Source organism: Clarias gariepinus, chromosome 9, assembly GCF_024256425.1.
Source record: "Clarias gariepinus isolate MV-2021 ecotype Netherlands chromosome 9, CGAR_prim_01v2, whole genome shotgun sequence".
NCBI lineage: Eukaryota > Metazoa > Chordata > Actinopteri > Siluriformes > Clariidae > Clarias > Clarias gariepinus.
Window position 1 is genome coordinate 26,869,135 of NC_071108.1, and position 17,392 is coordinate 26,886,526.

Here is a 17,392-nt window from a genome sequence, read left to right on the forward strand (position 1 = left end):
ACTAAACAGTACAGTCGAAGCAGTGCGCTGTCTGTGGCGACCATAATAATCTGTTTCCCTTATAGTTGTCGTTATCAGATAATATTGGCACGATGCAGTAATCTCTGTAAAAAAAAAAAAAAAAAAAAAGACATAGAGCTTGCAGATGCCAAAGCACAGACTGAGCTGTTCCAACAACAGTTTCTAAATTACTTCTAAGGCAACATCACGTAGATGTTATTTATAAGAAAATAAACAATTAGTTGAACTCTCAACTCTTTATTTATTTTGTTGATCAGTTCAGAGGATAAAACAGTTAACCAGTTTGCCTCTCTTTCTGTGTTCTGTCAGCTGCTAACTGAGATAGTAGGTACAACTTGGCCATTGCTTAGTGCAGGTACTCAGCACCAACATGCAATATTGCAATTCTCATGGAGTGCAAATAGTAGCGTATACAGTACATTATTGCAAATATGCGAAATATATGGTGCAGGTTAAACGAGTAGAGGTATATACCAGTCATTCTCCAAGCCACTGTGCAGGCAGGTACAGGTAACGAGTGGAGGACAGAGGAGCCTCTTAAAGAAGTTGCAGGTCCGTGAGAGCCAAAAATCTTGCTTGTTTGTAGGTAACCAAATACTTATTTTTCACCATAACTTTCAAATAAATAAATAAATTCTACAATCAGATTTTTCTTATTTTGTTTCTTATAGTTGAGTTATACCTATGATAAAAATTACTCTCTCATTGTGTGTATATATATATATATATATATATATATATATATATATATATATATATATAGCCAGACTGTCTTTAAGCAAAATCCTTGTATATAATTACACACTGATTCACATAAAGTGGCTTTAAAATTGGAATCACTCATAATAACCCGCAATAAAAGGCGTGTACTGTACAGCGCTTTATTTTATTACACTTAACACTTTAACACTTCGCCACTAGATGGCACAAAGAGCATCAAATGATAATCCGCTACCAAAACGTTCTGCATGAGTAACCATTTGCACTATATAAACGTAAATGGTTTTAATTGGTAGAGCTGGTAGGATAAATATAGCGTCAGTGTGCGTGCGCGCGTGTATGTTAATATCATGAAATCATTTCTTATATCCGCCACCCTCAGCAAATATGTGGACGTTTGATAACCCTTAAAATGACGTCCCTCCGACACGTGGTGAATATGGTAAATAGGCTATATGGTAAATAGTTCCAAAATGAAAGTTGAATGGACGTCTTTGACTTGCCGTGAATCCGACATGATTTCTGGACGTCTAATGTGTCTTCGTCTGAATGTTTTTTAAGATTGCTGCGTAATGTCAGTGTACTTATGAGCCTGCATATAAAAATCCCTATTGTGAAATGCAATTGGATAGGTATTTAAACACACAAACATAAAAATGGTGCAAAAAAGTCCAAAATCAGTCCAGTCAGATCTCAACGTCTATAAAACGTTTAATCAACGTTTACATTACAAATCATCAAATCATTTTGTGACACACAGACAAGACAAATATAAAATTATATAACATTTTTAAACAAAGACTTTAATTTATTATAGAGCTACTATTAAGAACATGTATATTTATATATATATATACACTCAGCAAAAAAAGAAACGTCCTCTGACTTTCAACTGTTTTTACTTTCAGTAAACTTAATGTGTAAATATTTGTATGAACACTAAAAGAGTCAACACCATAAGACATAAACTAAAAATGTTTCACAATGTGTCCCTGAATGAAGGGAGGCTCAAAATCAAAAGTACCAGTCAGTATCTGGTGTGGCCACCAGCTGCTTGAAGTACTGCAGTGCATCTCCTCCTCATGGACTGCCTATTGCGTACAGTCTGAGCACTGATGGAGGGATTGTGTGTTCCTGGTGTGACTCGGGCAGTTGTTGTGGCCATCCTGTACCCGTCACGCAGGTGTGATATTCGGATGTACCGATCTTGTGCAGGTGTTGTTACACGTGGTCTTCCACTGCGAGGATGATCAGCTGTCCTTCCTGTCTCCCTGTAGCGCCGTCTTAGGCGTCTCACAGTGCGGACATGGCAATTTATTGCCCTAGCCACATCAGCAGTCCTCATGCCTCCCTGCAGCATGCCTAATGCACGTTCACGCAGATAAGCAGGGACCCTGGGCATCTTTCTTTGGGTGTTTTTCACAGTCGGTAGACAAGTCTCTTTAGTGTCCTGCGTTTTTTAGAACTATGACCTTAAATGCCTACTTTCTGTAAGCTGTTAAGGTCTTAACGACCATTTCACAGGTGCATGTTAATTAATTGATTATGGTTAATTGAACATGCATAAAAAACATTGGTTAAACCCTTTATAATGAAGATCTGTAAAGTTATTTGGATTTTTACAACATTATTGTTGAAATACACAGCCCGAAAAAAGGGACGTTTCTTTTTTTGCTGAGTATGTTTATATATATATAAATATAAATATATATATATATATATATATATATATATATATATATACACACACACTCACCTAAAGCATTATAAGGAACACCTGTTCAATATTCTGGGAAAGAAAGGTGATTTAAGCTATTTCGAGCGTAGCATGGTTGTTGGTGCCAGACGGGCCGGTCTGAGTATTTCACAATCTGCTCAGTTACTGGGATTTTCACGCACAACCATTTCTAGGGTTTACAAAGAATGGTGTAAAAGGGGAAAAACATTCAGTCTGCGGCAGTCCTGTGGGCGAAAATGCCTTGTTGATGGGGGAGAATGGGCCGATTGATTCAAGCTGATAGAAGAGCAACTTTGATTGAAATAATCACTCGTTACAACCAAGGTATGCAACAAAGCATTTGTGAAGATACAACACGCACAATCTTGAGGCGGATGGGCTACAACAGCAGAAGACCCCACCGGGTACCACTCATCTCCACTACAAATAGAAAAAAGAGGCTACAATTTGCACGGGCTCACCAAAATTGGACAGTTGAAGACTGGAAAAATGTTGCCTGGTTTGATGAGTCTCGGTTACTGTTGAGATATTCAAATGATAGAGTCAAAACTTGGCTTAAATAATGAGAACATGGATCCATCATGCCTTGTTACCACTGTGCAGGCTGCTGGTGGTGGTGTAATTGTGTGGGGGATTTTTTCTTGGCACACGTTAGGCCCCTTAGTGCCAATTGGGCATCGTTTAATTGCCACGGGCTACCTGAGCATTATTTCTGACCATGTCCATCCCTTTATGACCACCATGTACCCATCCTCTGATAGCTACTTCCAGCAGGATAATGCACTATGTCACAAAGCTCGAATCATTTCAAATTGGTTTCTTGAACATGACAATGAGTACACTGTACTAAAATGGCCCCCTACAGTCACCAGATCCCAACCCAATAGAGCATCTTTGGGGTGTGGTGGAACGGGAGCTTCGTGCCCTGGATGTGCATCCCACAAATCTCCATCAACTGCAAGATGCTATCCTATCATCAATCATCAATATGGGCCAACATTTCTAAAGAATGCTTTTAGCACCTTGTTGAATTAATGCCACGTAGAATTAAAGCAGTTTTGAAGGTGAAAGGGGTCAAACACCGTATTAGTATGGTGTTCCTAATAATCCTTTGGGTGAATGTATAACAGTAACAGAGTAACAGTTTACATCAATTAAACAAAAAGAACATGAAAAAGAACACTCGAATTGTGGCTGTCAGCTGTTAATGGCTTATTTCTTATATCCGCCACCCCCAGCTCTTCCTGGAGCATGTTTTAGATGTTCCACCTTTGCTACCTTAATCTTTGAGTCTGTAGCATTTGAGCACCATCTTTTCACCGCATCTGAGGGAAGTGAATATTATTTTTTTAAATATAAAAACAAGGCAAAATTTTAAGTAAATATCATGCCCTTATAAAAAAAAATGCCTTTATGATCTCACAACTAAATAAAAAATACATCTTGAAACAAGATTTTATCAGTTTCATTAACGAAGTATTAGAAAAAAGTAATCAACATGCATTAGATTACATTTTACTGTTTTTACTGTTGAATAATCTTTTGTTAATAAATGATGTTCTGCATTAAATGTGTGCTAGGTTAATAAAAAAAAAAACTTCCCCTTCAAAACATCTGTGGTTAAGAAAGTCACATAACTAGATGTGTAACTGTGTCAAATACCATTGCAAACACATTCCTTTGGAATCCTGGAAGAAAAATCCGCACATTAATATGTTCACAAACCTCTACACATTACTACTTAAATTTCTGAATGTGACACTTTGTGTTTATGCAGGACATTAGGCGTGGCAGTTTAATTATAAAACATTTAACAGTCTTGTTTGCCTGCTGATTTCAAAGAGAATAAGGTCACAAAAACTCAAGACAGCAGAACAAGACAGCAGAAACACTGGTATTAATGTCATTTAACATTAAACACAACAAATAAATATATATAGCAACAAATACTTTAGTTCTAACAAATATTCACAGCACGACTGTGAATGCATACTGATTTAGCTTTAATATGTATTTTACTGGCTAGTATATAAATAAAATGTAAAAATTGTAAAACCAGTTGATAGGACAAGCTCATGGCTGGAACATACAGACCATTAACATACATACCTATGTGGAAAACAACATCCTTGAATTTTCTGTCAGGTTTCAGGCCCCATCATAGTACAGAAACTGCACTAGTTAAGATTGCAAACGACTTGTTTTTAGCTTCAGACCAAGGCTGCATCTCAATACTAGTCTTACTTGATCTCAGTGCTGCATTCGACAGTATTGATCATAATATTCCCATAGATCGCCTACAAAATCATATACAGTACAGTAGGTATTCAGGGGCAGGCATTAAAATGGTTTAGATCATACCTGTCTGATCGATACCATTTTGAAGATCTAAATGGAGAACCATCTGGTGTAATGCCAGTGAAATATGGGGTCCCACAAGGGTCAGTTTTAGGACCTCTGCTGTTCTCAATATACATGATTCCCTTGGGTAACATCAGTAACATCACACATGATACCCAATTATATATCCCAACAAAACCAGATGAAATACCCAAGTTGTCTAGATTAACTGAGTGTGTCCAGGACATAAAAGATTGGATGACCAATAACTTTCTTTTACTAAATTTAGATAAGACAGAGATATAACTTATCGGCCCAAAAACCAGCACACAATAGATTTCACAATTCAGCCTGCTTTTAGAGGGATGTACTGTTACTGCTAGCTTAACAGTAAAAGACCTGTGTGTAATATTAGACAGTAACTTGTCCTTTGGAAATCATATTTCACAAAAACAGCCTTTTTTCATCTTAGAAATATTGCAAAACTTAGGAGTATCTGTATCTGATGCAAAAAAAAGCTAGTTCATGCATTCATGACCTCCAGACTGGACTATTGTAATGCATACTAGGTGGTTGTCCTGCATCCTCAATAAACAAGCTTCAGTTAGTCCAAAATGCAGCCACCAGGTTTCTTACTAGATCCAGAAAAAAATTATCATATAAAAATCAAAATAGTATTACTTACATACAAGGCTTTAAATGGTTTAGCTTCCACATACCTAACCAGTCTTCTGATACACTACAATCCACCACGCTCCTTAAGATCACAAAACTCCGGACTTCTGGTAATATTCCAAATATTTTCTTTTTTTATTTTCTATTTTCAGTTTCCCTATGTTTCCCCAGATTTAAATCATGACATCACTCGCTACCTAATGCTGAGAAGGCGAACAAGGATTTTAACTTTTTTTTTTCTCGTTTTAAAGTGTTTTTACGAACTTTGTGAATTAAAGAAATAACTTATGCAAAATAATCTAGTGTCTTTTCGCTTTTTTTATATATATTTAAAGATAATTCAGACATTTTAAGCCGCTGCAAAAGACTGGTTTGCTGGGCAAGTACTGACATTACTTTTATTAAACGTACATTAGCTGTGTGATGATAGATGTGATACAGATTTATTCTAAATATATTTTAGGTCATACTTTGTAATTTATTATAGTATGTAACTCAAGGGTAGAGTGCATACTCGTGATAACCACGATACTCTTTTTTTTTTTTTAACCCACTCAAACATCCAGTTTTATGGTGTACATATGAAACACAGGTACAGCGATTATAGGACAACCCCACTCATGGTTATTCATGTTATTCACATCCATCTATCTATCTATCCATCTATCTATCCATCTATCCATCTATCTATCTATCTATCTATCTATCTATCTACCTCCCTACCTACCTTAGCACCCACATATGATGGGGAAACATGATATCCTGAAATCCATGATATATTGTTTGGATATCCATGATAAAACAGACATACATAATTGGCACAGCACATATTAGAATGGCTTTTTTAATCTGAATTGGTTCTTTTTCTTTACTTTCACAAAGTATGGAAACTTTAAATTTATTACAAATGTTAACTAGGTAAATGGATTTCCAGGAGTCTCTTGTTAAAAATAGTGTTTTTTAGAAAACATCATCTCACTGTATTACCTAAGCACACATGTCTCTTCAGACATCCATGATACTTCCAAAGCCAGTAGGAGGAGGGAAACCCATTTTCCTGATGCCTAGGAAAATATGTTTCCCATACTTTAATTGAAAGACAGTGTTTTTTAAAAAACATTCTGTTTATTGTGTTACCTGTGCCCCATGTACACATGTCTCTGAGACAATTTCAGACATCCCTGATACTTCCACAGCCAGTAGGAATAGGGAAACATATTTTCCTGGGCATCAATATTATATTAGAACATAAATTCATAGGTTAATGGTTTACAAATTACAAATTACATGAGAAAAAAAAAAATAAGCAATATGAAAATAAATATTTTGTACATGAAAAAATAGAAATATTATGTATACTTTTATATTGTTTATTTTATAATAAAATTAGTTTCGTTCAATTTATCATTATAAAATATTTATTTTTAATATATATATATATATATATATATATATATATATATATATATATATATATATACATATTTATTTGCATATTTTTATGACAAACCCCTGAAAAATAAATGTGTTACAAAATAAACATTATACAAGAATTTGTATTAATGGTCTTGACGGCTGTCTCGTGCCTAGGGTTTATTATAATAGCAATATCATATTTGATAATAATAAACCTATGAATTTATGTTCATATATAATATGTGATAGCGATTATGTGTGTGTATGTGGGGGGTAGTCCATGACAGGGGGCATATACTTTTCTTTTTCCACGTGAGTCCGTCGTGCTCTTTAACCAATCAGATGTGACCTCGCCATTTCAACCAATCATAACCCGCCAGGAGCGCAGGCTAAATCCTGTTTACATGAAATAAACCTGCTTCCGAGTAGGTTCAAGCTTACGGACATGTTGCTATGACAACAAATGCGAGAAGCGCATCGAAGAACGAAACAATCCAAGATCAGGACAAATCCACAACAATCAAATCCAGCTAACTGAGTTAGCGACGTACGAAGAATGACCCCTGCAGGAATAGCTAGAAAACTAACAGGTCTACAACCGGTCTAATATGTCACACACTCCAGTCCAGCAAGTGGCGGTAATGTCTAAGCTGACAAAATAAAAAACCTAAAAGAAGAAGTTCTTCTGTCTGTTTGTTATTGGATCATTTCAAACATTTCTCGTGTTTTCTAGAAAGAAAAAATAACGATTGACGTCTTCGAGAAGGACATAGAGAATAAATCCTTAGTCCGGAACACTGGGATTTCCACAGATCGTTATCGTAAGTCCGATTTATTTATTTACACACATTGACAAGGACACGAGTTTCATTCCAAATGATCGAGCGAACGCGCGTGTCAGATGTTTCAGATAGCGAAGGTGTGACTCACTGATCTGATCTCGTTACAAAGGTTACAAACGTCTGTACTTCTCCTTCTTCTTGTTTTACGGCGGATGACATTCAGTTTGTTGAGTGCGGTAAAGTTCGTTTGCTGTTCGAAATATTCGTTTGATATTTAGCCCATTGCCGTCCCTCTACATTCAACAGGAAGGTTTGGAACGAATATTGAGTCTTGTGATATTTTCACCTATTAGCCTTAAATGTGCTGCAACGAGGAACTGTCATGTTTCGACATTTTCAAGTCGATAACAAAAATATGTATTCTGGGAGGCGCATAACCCTGTTAACGGCAGAGCTGCGCTGTGCTGCTTAGGTACCGTGTAAAAATTACATGCACTCTGTGAAAACGTAGAAAACTGCAAGTACAGTCAGTCATTAGGGGTTATTGGCAGATGCCACTTACACAGCTGTGCTACAGCTGAAGTGCATGCATAACCAATTTTTATTTTACAATAATCAATTAAAGAAGAAATCCATTCCACTTTTCTCCCTCAATCCTCTTGTGATATGTCTCACGCTATCCATCACAAGAGCTTTTTCCCCAGTTAAACCCCTGTATTTACAGTTCTATTACTTTATTGTCATTTTAATTAATTATTACCACAATAATCAATTAAACAACACATCCATTGCACTTTTACCTATAATTCCTCTTGTGATATCTCTCTCCCTATCCCAGCTGCATGTCACAAGAGTCTTTTCCTCAGTTAAACCCCTCTATTTACAGTTATATTCCTTTTATTGTCATTTTAATTCATTATTAAAATAAAAGTGAAACGAATTTGTTGTTTAATTGATTATTGTGGCAATAATTGAATATAACTGTAAATAGAGGGGTTTAACTGAGGAAAAAGCTATTGTGACCTGCAGCTGGGATAGAGAGAGACATATCACAAGAGGAATGGTGGGGAAAAGTGGAATGGATTTCTTCTTTAATTGCTTATTGTAAAAAAAATGATTATGCATATACTTCAGCTGCATAGTGACATCTGCCAATATCCCTTAATGAATGACTGTACTTGCAGTTTTCTATGTTTTCAGAGTGCACATATTTTTTACCCAGTCCCTAAGCCACACAGCACAGCTCCTCTTTTAACGGTGCAGTGGCAGACTATCAGACTGGCCATCTGGAGCACCGGGAGTTTTCCCGTTGGGCCGCTGGCCAATGTGGCCCGGCCCGGTTAGTACGCAAATATATATATATATATATATATATATATATATATATATATTACAAAATGACAGAAACCATAATATTGCATCTCCAGGATCAACTAAGATTGCCCCCAAGCTGGCTTCTTAAAACTGACTAAATATTTAAAAAGAGCCAAAAGAGCTGTTCTTTTGAACGTCTCTTTGAAAGGAACGGATTGCCAAGTTCCAGGTCCCCTCAAAAAGCCATAAATCCCATCACTAGTGTTTGTTACCGCGCATGCGAATGTATTGCCCTCCCTTAATGTTATTTAGTTTGGTCTATTTTTTCCGTGTTCTGAAACACACCCCGCCCCCATGACCTCTTCACTTTCAGTTTACGGAAGGAGAGAGATTGATCCTTTCTTGATGCAGCAAATTTCTCTGAGCAAATTAACAATAATTTCCCTGAATGAAAACCATGGAATTGTCTCTTATTGAGTCACAAGGCTGTTAAAAAGCATTCATCATTCAGTTATTCAGATCAGTGTAAAGTCAGTATTATTTTGAAAGTGCTATAACTCCACCTGCCACAGTTTCGTCCCAGTGGAACAATCTGACTACATGTGCAGCGTCATGAAAAAGTATTTGCCCCTTCCTGACTTTTTTCCTTTGCATATTTGATACACTTTTATGGGTGGAATTTCATCTAAACCCTTTTAATGAGAAAAAGACAAATTTGCCTTTTTGTTTGTGAGATATCATGAACATTTTACAGGGGGGATCATCATGATGCAGTGTAAGATATACCACTCATTAGTGTAAGCTGTAAGTGCAGCAGGGTCAGTGATGATAAACCAGTGCCTGCTGATGATGACCAACACCTCTCCCCTAATCCTCCAGAGCCGAGTGAAAAGAATGGCAATCAAACTAAACAGGTAAGCTGGAATAAAATCAGTAGCAGTATTAACTCATGTTAGTAATTATTATGATAGTCAATATTAATTCAAAATAATGTTTCTCAGCATTATTTCGAATTAATATTGACTACCATAATAATTTAAATAAGTAACTAGTTTCCTAGCGTGAGCTAATGCTGCTACTGATTTTATTTCAGCTTACCTGTTCAGTTTTATTGCCATTCTTTTTAAAATATTGTCTTTATAGATTGATATGTTTAAAAAGCATTGATTTCTGTTCGCCTCTCAGAATACATATTTTTGTTTATATCGACTTCAAACGTATCGAAATGTGACGGTTCCTAATTGAAATACATACAAGGCAAATAGGTAAGACCAAGGCAAATCACAAGACCCAGTATTAGTTCCAAACCTTCCTGTTGCATGTAGAGAGACGGCAAAAGCTGAATATTAAACGAACATCGAACAGCAAACGGACTTTACCCCAGTAGTAAGTTGCATTACCGCCACGAGATGTCAATAAGCGACATGAATGATGTCATAAAGGCTATATGTTTTACTGATTAAGCAAATTGATTGAAGGTGTTAATTAAGCTAGTATAATTACAATATCCAGTGCTTAAAATAATTTTAAATATAATGCCAACACTTAAGGGTTAGCACCGTTGCTTTGCACCTCCAGGGTTTGGATTCGATTCCCGTTTCTTATGTGTGCATGCAGTTTACAAGTTCTCCCTGTGCTTAGTGGGTTTCCTCCAGAGGTGGAACGTAACAAATTACATTTATTTGCGTTACTGTAATTGAGTAGTTTTTGTGTCCTTTTACTTTTTAAAGTAGGTTTTAAAATCTGTAATTTTACTTTTACTTAAGTATGTTTAGTTTGAAGTATTGCACTTCGCTACATTTGAAATCATATTCGCTACTGAGTAAAAAAAGAATAAATGAAAATTAATAAAAAATAATGCAATGGAGAAAGGAAAAACATGCACCCCGGAAACCACTGCACTGATTGATTGATGGCGGGGGAGAACAAACGCGCTAAATTCACAAGAGCGATGGAGACGGCCAAACAGATAGCAGTGATGCTGACCTATGATTGGTTGAATGGTGAGGTCGTATCTGATTGGGTAAAGAGTACGAGTGACCCACGTTGCTGCCAGCAAGGTCTCAAAAATACACACACACAAGTCCAGGGATATTCACATGAAGGACGATTTTCACATTCACAATCCATGATACACTCGTGAATTTTAAACATTTAAAATTTTGTACACAGTTGTACATCTGTGAATTGTGTTTTGCATTTGTGAAACGTTTATTATGACGTGTGTGTGTGTATCTATATATCTATATATCTATATATAAATTTTGTGCATGTGAGTTTTTTTTTTTTTTTTCCCGTGCACATGAATTGGGTTTCACACATGTGAATTGGGATCTGCATGTGTGCATCGTGTCTTTTGTGTGAATTATTGCTGAGACTGATTTGCTTTCATACAGACCCAGCTAAAAGTGAAATTTCTTCAAATTCTTAGAAGCAAACCCTCTTTGTAACAGCCACTACTATGTTGTATACCACATATGTATGTACTGTATGTATGTTGCCCTTTTAAGAGTTGACAGTGTGTGCGCTGTGAAGGTGTTCATGAGAAGTAGAGAACGGAGTAGGAGATCAAGTGTGCTGCTCACCCCCGAAACACTAAATTCTGTTACCCTTTTCTTTACTTTTACTTTTGTTTTGTATTATAATTTCGTTATGCTGAAAAAGGCAGATTAAGTTTTGGTGCTAAAAGTTATTCTTGGGTCTGAGCTCCTTTTTCTCTTGGCTATCCCTCGGCTTTTTCCCTCGGCTATGTCACACCATATTTAAACGACCACTTTGATTTCAAGCACAAGAAAGGCAACAGCTTTATTAAGCAAAGGTGTTCCTTCAATTAAAAACATCTAGTTTGAAATTTATATCCACTTGTCTTTTTTGAACTGCACTAGAATCCCCCATCCCACCCCCGCTGTTAAAAAAGTACACTCAAATTACTAAAATTTTATAATGAGCTACTTTTTACATTTACTTGAGTAGATTCTTATAATGGTAACTTTACAAGTACTTCAATAAAATTTCATTGAAATAACAGTACTTGAACACAAAAGTTTATTACTCTTTCCACCTCTGGTTTCCTCCGGGTACTCCGGTTTCCTCCCAAAGTTCAAAGACCATGCAGATTAGGCTAACTAGCATTCCCAAATTGCCTGTAGTCTGTGTGCGCCCTGCTATGTATTGGCATTAGTGATGGGTTATTCATGAATAATTCGCTCTTTTTAAACAAGTCTTTAACATGAGAAGAACGAGTAGTCTCAAGGTGTGTTCCGATCGGCCTGATGTTTCCTACGAAGTATACGACACAGTTCAGCCATGTTAAGTGTAATTCCAAACTGCAGGGAACTAAAATGTTCCAAGGAAACTGCGAACGGTTTAGGGAACGAGTGAATAACAGGTGTTCTCTTCACTGAAAAAAATTAATGAAAAATCTCCCATTAGTCATTGCGTCTCACTGTAGCATGAAAGAAATGGAGCTCGAAAAAGGATTTATTTATTTTAATTATTATCGAGGTAGCATCATATTAAAAGGACACAAACATTTACATTTTAATTTAATCAAGAAATCCTTAGTATTATATAGTAAAGTAAGCTGTAAAAAAAAAAAATCCCTGTATATCTTTGGACTGTGGGAGGAGTATCGGGAGGAAACCCACCAAGCACGGGGAGAACATACAAACTTAATGCACACAGAGACGGTAATCGAGCCTGGCCGGGAATCGAACCCGGACCCTGGAGGTGCAAGGTGACAGTGCTACACCACCCACTGTGCTGCTGTACATCTTTAACCAATTATTATTATTATTATTAATAAATATTTTATTTACAAGTTATACAAGTTTAAATAGCATGTGTTTTATAATTGTATCAGCAGCAGTAACAGGGATTTATGTTATAGTATCCAAGGGGTTTAAGTTACCATGGTAATGCACAGAGGACATGACATCTGTGCTGGTGACTTCGCAGGGTGTTCCAAATAGTGGAGTTTTGTCAAGGGAAGTTCCCTGCAAACGGAGCAGGGAGTAGAGAGCACACTGTGAAGTACACTTTGAAATAGAACGCAGCTTCAGAGAGTGATTTAAAAAAAAAAAATTTTTTTCATTATTACTGGGCGTGCATGCGCTAAGCATTTCAAAACCACAGTAGGTTATGTACAGGAAACAAAAATTAGTAGTTACCTTCTAGTCTTCTAGTCTGAATCGTTCGTTCTTTTGTCACGTGACTCTCATAGACGCAATGCAGTGCAATAGATTTAAAATCGTGTTGTTGGTCTGTTTATTGAAAATGTTTTATTTTATTTCTGAACAAAAGAAGTGAAAAGAAAAGAAATTAACTAAATGATTCCAAAAAAGATTAGTTCATTTTGATGAACGAGATTTAAAGAACCGAGTCACTAAAATATTCCAGACACACTCACTCACTCACTCATCATCTATACCACTTTATCCTGTATTCAGGGTTGTGGGGGGCCTGGAGCCTATCCCAGGAGGTTACACCCTGGACAGGTGCACAAACACATACACTCAATCGCACAATTAGGGAACATCAGTTAGCCTAACCTGCAGATCTCTGGACTGTGGGAGAACATGCAAACACCATGCACACAAAGATGGGAATTGAGCCTGGCCTGGAATCGAATCTGGACCCTGGAGGTACAAGGCGACAGTGCTACCGTGCTGCCTATGATCCAAACTTCCCATCACTAATTGGCACCTTGTCCAGGGTGTACCCGCCTCATGCCCTAAGTCTCCTGGGATAGGCTCCAGCGTCCCCACAGGCCACCCTGTACAGGATAAAGCGGTTAATATGTTGGCGATAATGTTGCGCTTATGGATTTGGCATTTCTGGCATTGCTCCCAGTCGTTGATACAATATTATATTTACAGTATTTTTTTTAGAATATATGTTCAAAATGAGACAACTTACATGTTTTCCTTCCTAGTTCATTCCTACCATGTTATTTATTTCTGGAATTGAAATTATGCTATAAACAGACAGGATATGCTACTGTACTTTCCAAATATACCCTTAGCTACGTTATTTTGTCTTGTAATCCCTGACTTAGAATAACAGTGTAGATATATGTTTTTACCTGCATCCTTTTATTTGAGAATTCCTTACTGGAATATAGTTGACCAAATTGTTTGGTTTTTTTATTTTACAGACAGACTGTCATGTTGAAGATATGCAGATGCCCCAGGTTTGCCTGTGCTAAGGCTTAACACGGTTTTCGACACCAAACACTTCCTCTTAACATTAGAAACAAGACGGACTGTGTAATAGGAAGTAACACATATAAAGAAAACCATTTCTGATGGTGTGTGTGAACTTGCGTCTGCAGAAATGGTGATTCGTGGCCTGTGGGTTTGTAAAATCCGTTTGGTGAAGCACTTTGGGCTGGCCCAAATCCTGTGCCTGTTTGTCTTTGCCTGCCTCGTGGCAGTTCTCTTCATCGACTACATAGAGTTATGGATCACTTCTCTAAGAATGAATGGAGTCGGGGCTTCCTACGGAGGGATTCTTCCTCAGAGCGTGCCCCCTACACGTCCAGAAGAATATCTCCTTATGCCAAGTCAGCTCGTTTGCCAGCGAGCGAAGCCCTACCTCATCACCTTGGTGACCTCAGCCCCGACTAACAAGAAAGCTCGTCAGGCTATCCGTAATACCTGGGGTGGTGAAGTGCAAGTCCAAGGTTTTCGGGTCATGACTTTGTTCATGGTGGGGCAAGTATTGGATCCTGCACTGACTAAACAGCTGTCCGATGAGGCACGGGAGCACGGAGACCTGGTGCAGGGTCGTTTTCTGGACACTTATGCTAACCTGACCTTAAAGACCTTGTCCATGCTAGCTTGGGCCAGGCGCTTTTGCCCCGAAGCTCACTTCCTGGCGAAGGTGGATGACGATGTGATGTTTAATCCCAGTGCATTGCTACAGTACATCAGCCGTAACTTGAAGGCACCAGAAGGGGAGCCTAAAGAACTCTACCTTGGTCGGGTTCACTTTAATGTGCTACCAGACCATAATCCGGCCAGTAAGCACTTTGTCTCCAAAGACGCTTTCTCAGATGCAGTCTTTCCTGATTACTGCAGCGGAACCGCGTATGTGCTTTCCCGTCCTGCTGTGCTCAAGCTTTCTCTTGCAGCTGCTGCCATACGCTTGCCCAAGCCCCTGCCTCCTGAAGATGTGTTTGTAGGTTTGTGTGCCCACATAGCTGGAATCTCTCCTATCCACTGCCCACTCTTTTCTGGAGGACCACCCGTGACATACGCACGCTGTTGCTACCAGGCCATGGTGTCTGTCCATCATACCAAACCTGAGAACATGCTCCAGTACTGGGCAGACATGCATTCCAATGCGCTGTGCTCCTGGGTGGAAGTCCGGACATCACTTGGCATTTGCAAATTCAGAGCACTTCTAGGACACTTGTTATTGCCTGAATTATAAAGAGAAACACATGGATAGCCAAGGAGACACATCTTCACATGGCCTGAAGAAGCACAAATGGAACTGCATGATAAACTACCATGTATAGTTGTTTTGCAGCTTTATTTTAATAATGTGCCAGTTGTCAAATACTAATGTCTGTAGTATTTATTACATTCCCTGTACAAGCACTTGGTAGTCAAATGTGTTTAGTGTTTCCAAAACACTTATAAATGCCTTATGTTGTTTGTGCTTTGCTCTGTAGTAGTCTAAATCCATAGCAAAATATGTGATGTTTTACAAATAGGATGTGACAAAATGTTGTTGATGCAACTTGATGTGAATTCTCTGGGCATGAACACTCTTTCAACCTCCCTGTCTATGAAGTTCGATGATAGAATGACCGTTTTAATTTATATATTTTCTAGAAAGAAAAATTATGGGTGCAAGAGTGCAATGGACAGTTTACAAATGGGAGAGTGGAATTTGTACAATCCTGCTCTTAAACCTGGTCTTCCACGGGAATGTAAGCCTTATGCAACAGGATAGTGAAGTGTGAGAATGTTTTTTTTTTTGTTGACAAGATGGAGTATTAAAGTAAGTTTTACATGGTAAAATTGAAAATTATTTGTATAACTAAATGCATTGTGTTATGACTTTTTTTTTAATTGCCTAGGTTAATGCACATGATATAGTGTAATGTGACCCGACATCACTGCTAGATCGACTATAAAAGCAAAGCTGAATGTAGGTTATTGTCATTTCATCCACTGTTTATACTCCTTTGTCATATCTAATGAACCTAAAACATAGCTGGGATTTATGAAGTCAGAAGGTTTAGAGACATTTCATTTGTTTAGCCACCAAACACACTGAGTTTACACTCAGGTTTGCAGGGTAAGTAGATGCAGTCATTAGCTCCATTATTTAAATTATTTAGAAATGTAAAATATGTCTGACTATAAAATTCTGAAAATGTAAAGAGCTATGCAAATTCACAAAGTTGGAAGGAGGTAGAATGTGATCAGATTCTTAAAGCAATACCTCTCAGTGAACAAATCAGCATTATGTGAATAAGGTCTGCACTAATTTGAGTAAATTCCTTTTTAACACCATTCTATTCTTATTAACTATGAGTAAAAACAGACAGATTTTTTTTAAAGGCCATCCTATTTTTGGTCATTAGTAGAAGTCCTTACAACAGACATTACTGCTAGAGATTAGGTAAATGTACATTTATTTTAATCTGCACGTGTCCATTGCTCATGACTGTGGATTGGCAGCTCTAAATTTTCCAAAATTGTTTAAAATTTCATTCATAGCACTGCATATCTATGCTTACAAATTCCCCTGACCTTCATCTATTGTTGGGTATTTGGAGTAAAGTACTGTATTAATTAAGACTATAAAAAGAAAATGGGTCAGGAATGGGACCAGCTTCTGCTTTGTGCCCCCACTCCACTGGTATAGGCTCCAGGGAACATTCCCACCACTGTACAGGATAAGCAGTATAAGGAATGAAAGAGGGTGTGAGAGTCAGTCAGTGATCAGTATCTTGTATTTTTCTAAGCCATTTGTGATTTAACATGTACCCATGAATTTGACTTTGTGTTGCCAAACATGCAAGCATAACAATTAGCAAGAATCTGTACTTTCACTTCATTAATAATCAATGAAAACTAAACATTTTATTGTTGGCATTTATATATTTATATAAGTTTCAGACCAGATACTGAAAGCCATAGGGACATGATCAGCATCTTTATGAAAAGATTAACATTATGGCTAATGTCCAGAAACAATTGAAATAAATTTGCACTATTTATTTAGTTTTTAATATACAGTTTCTTATTCCATCACCACCTAACTAAATACATTTAATCCAACATGCTTAAGTGTTCTGATTAGTAACACTCAGAGAAGCTTCTCAAACTTAATGTGCAAAATAAACTGTATCATGTAATCTTATGAT

The 17,392-nt window shown here is 37.3% G+C and overlaps 1 protein-coding gene across 1 annotated transcript; it reads left to right on the plus strand.

The window, feature by feature from the left end:
- The first annotated feature begins 7,024 nt into the window (after positions 1 to 7,024).
- On the plus strand, positions 7,025 to 17,109 carry b3galt4 (UDP-Gal:betaGlcNAc beta 1,3-galactosyltransferase, polypeptide 4). Its single transcript, XM_053503887.1, has 3 exons — positions 7,025 to 7,548; positions 7,644 to 7,731; positions 14,162 to 17,109. The coding sequence occupies exon 3, from the start codon at positions 14,341 to 14,343 to the stop codon at positions 15,439 to 15,441; it is 1,101 nt and encodes a 366-aa protein (XP_053359862.1). The 5' UTR covers positions 7,025 to 7,548; positions 7,644 to 7,731; positions 14,162 to 14,340; the 3' UTR covers positions 15,442 to 17,109.
- Positions 17,110 to 17,392: the final 283 nt, after the last annotated feature.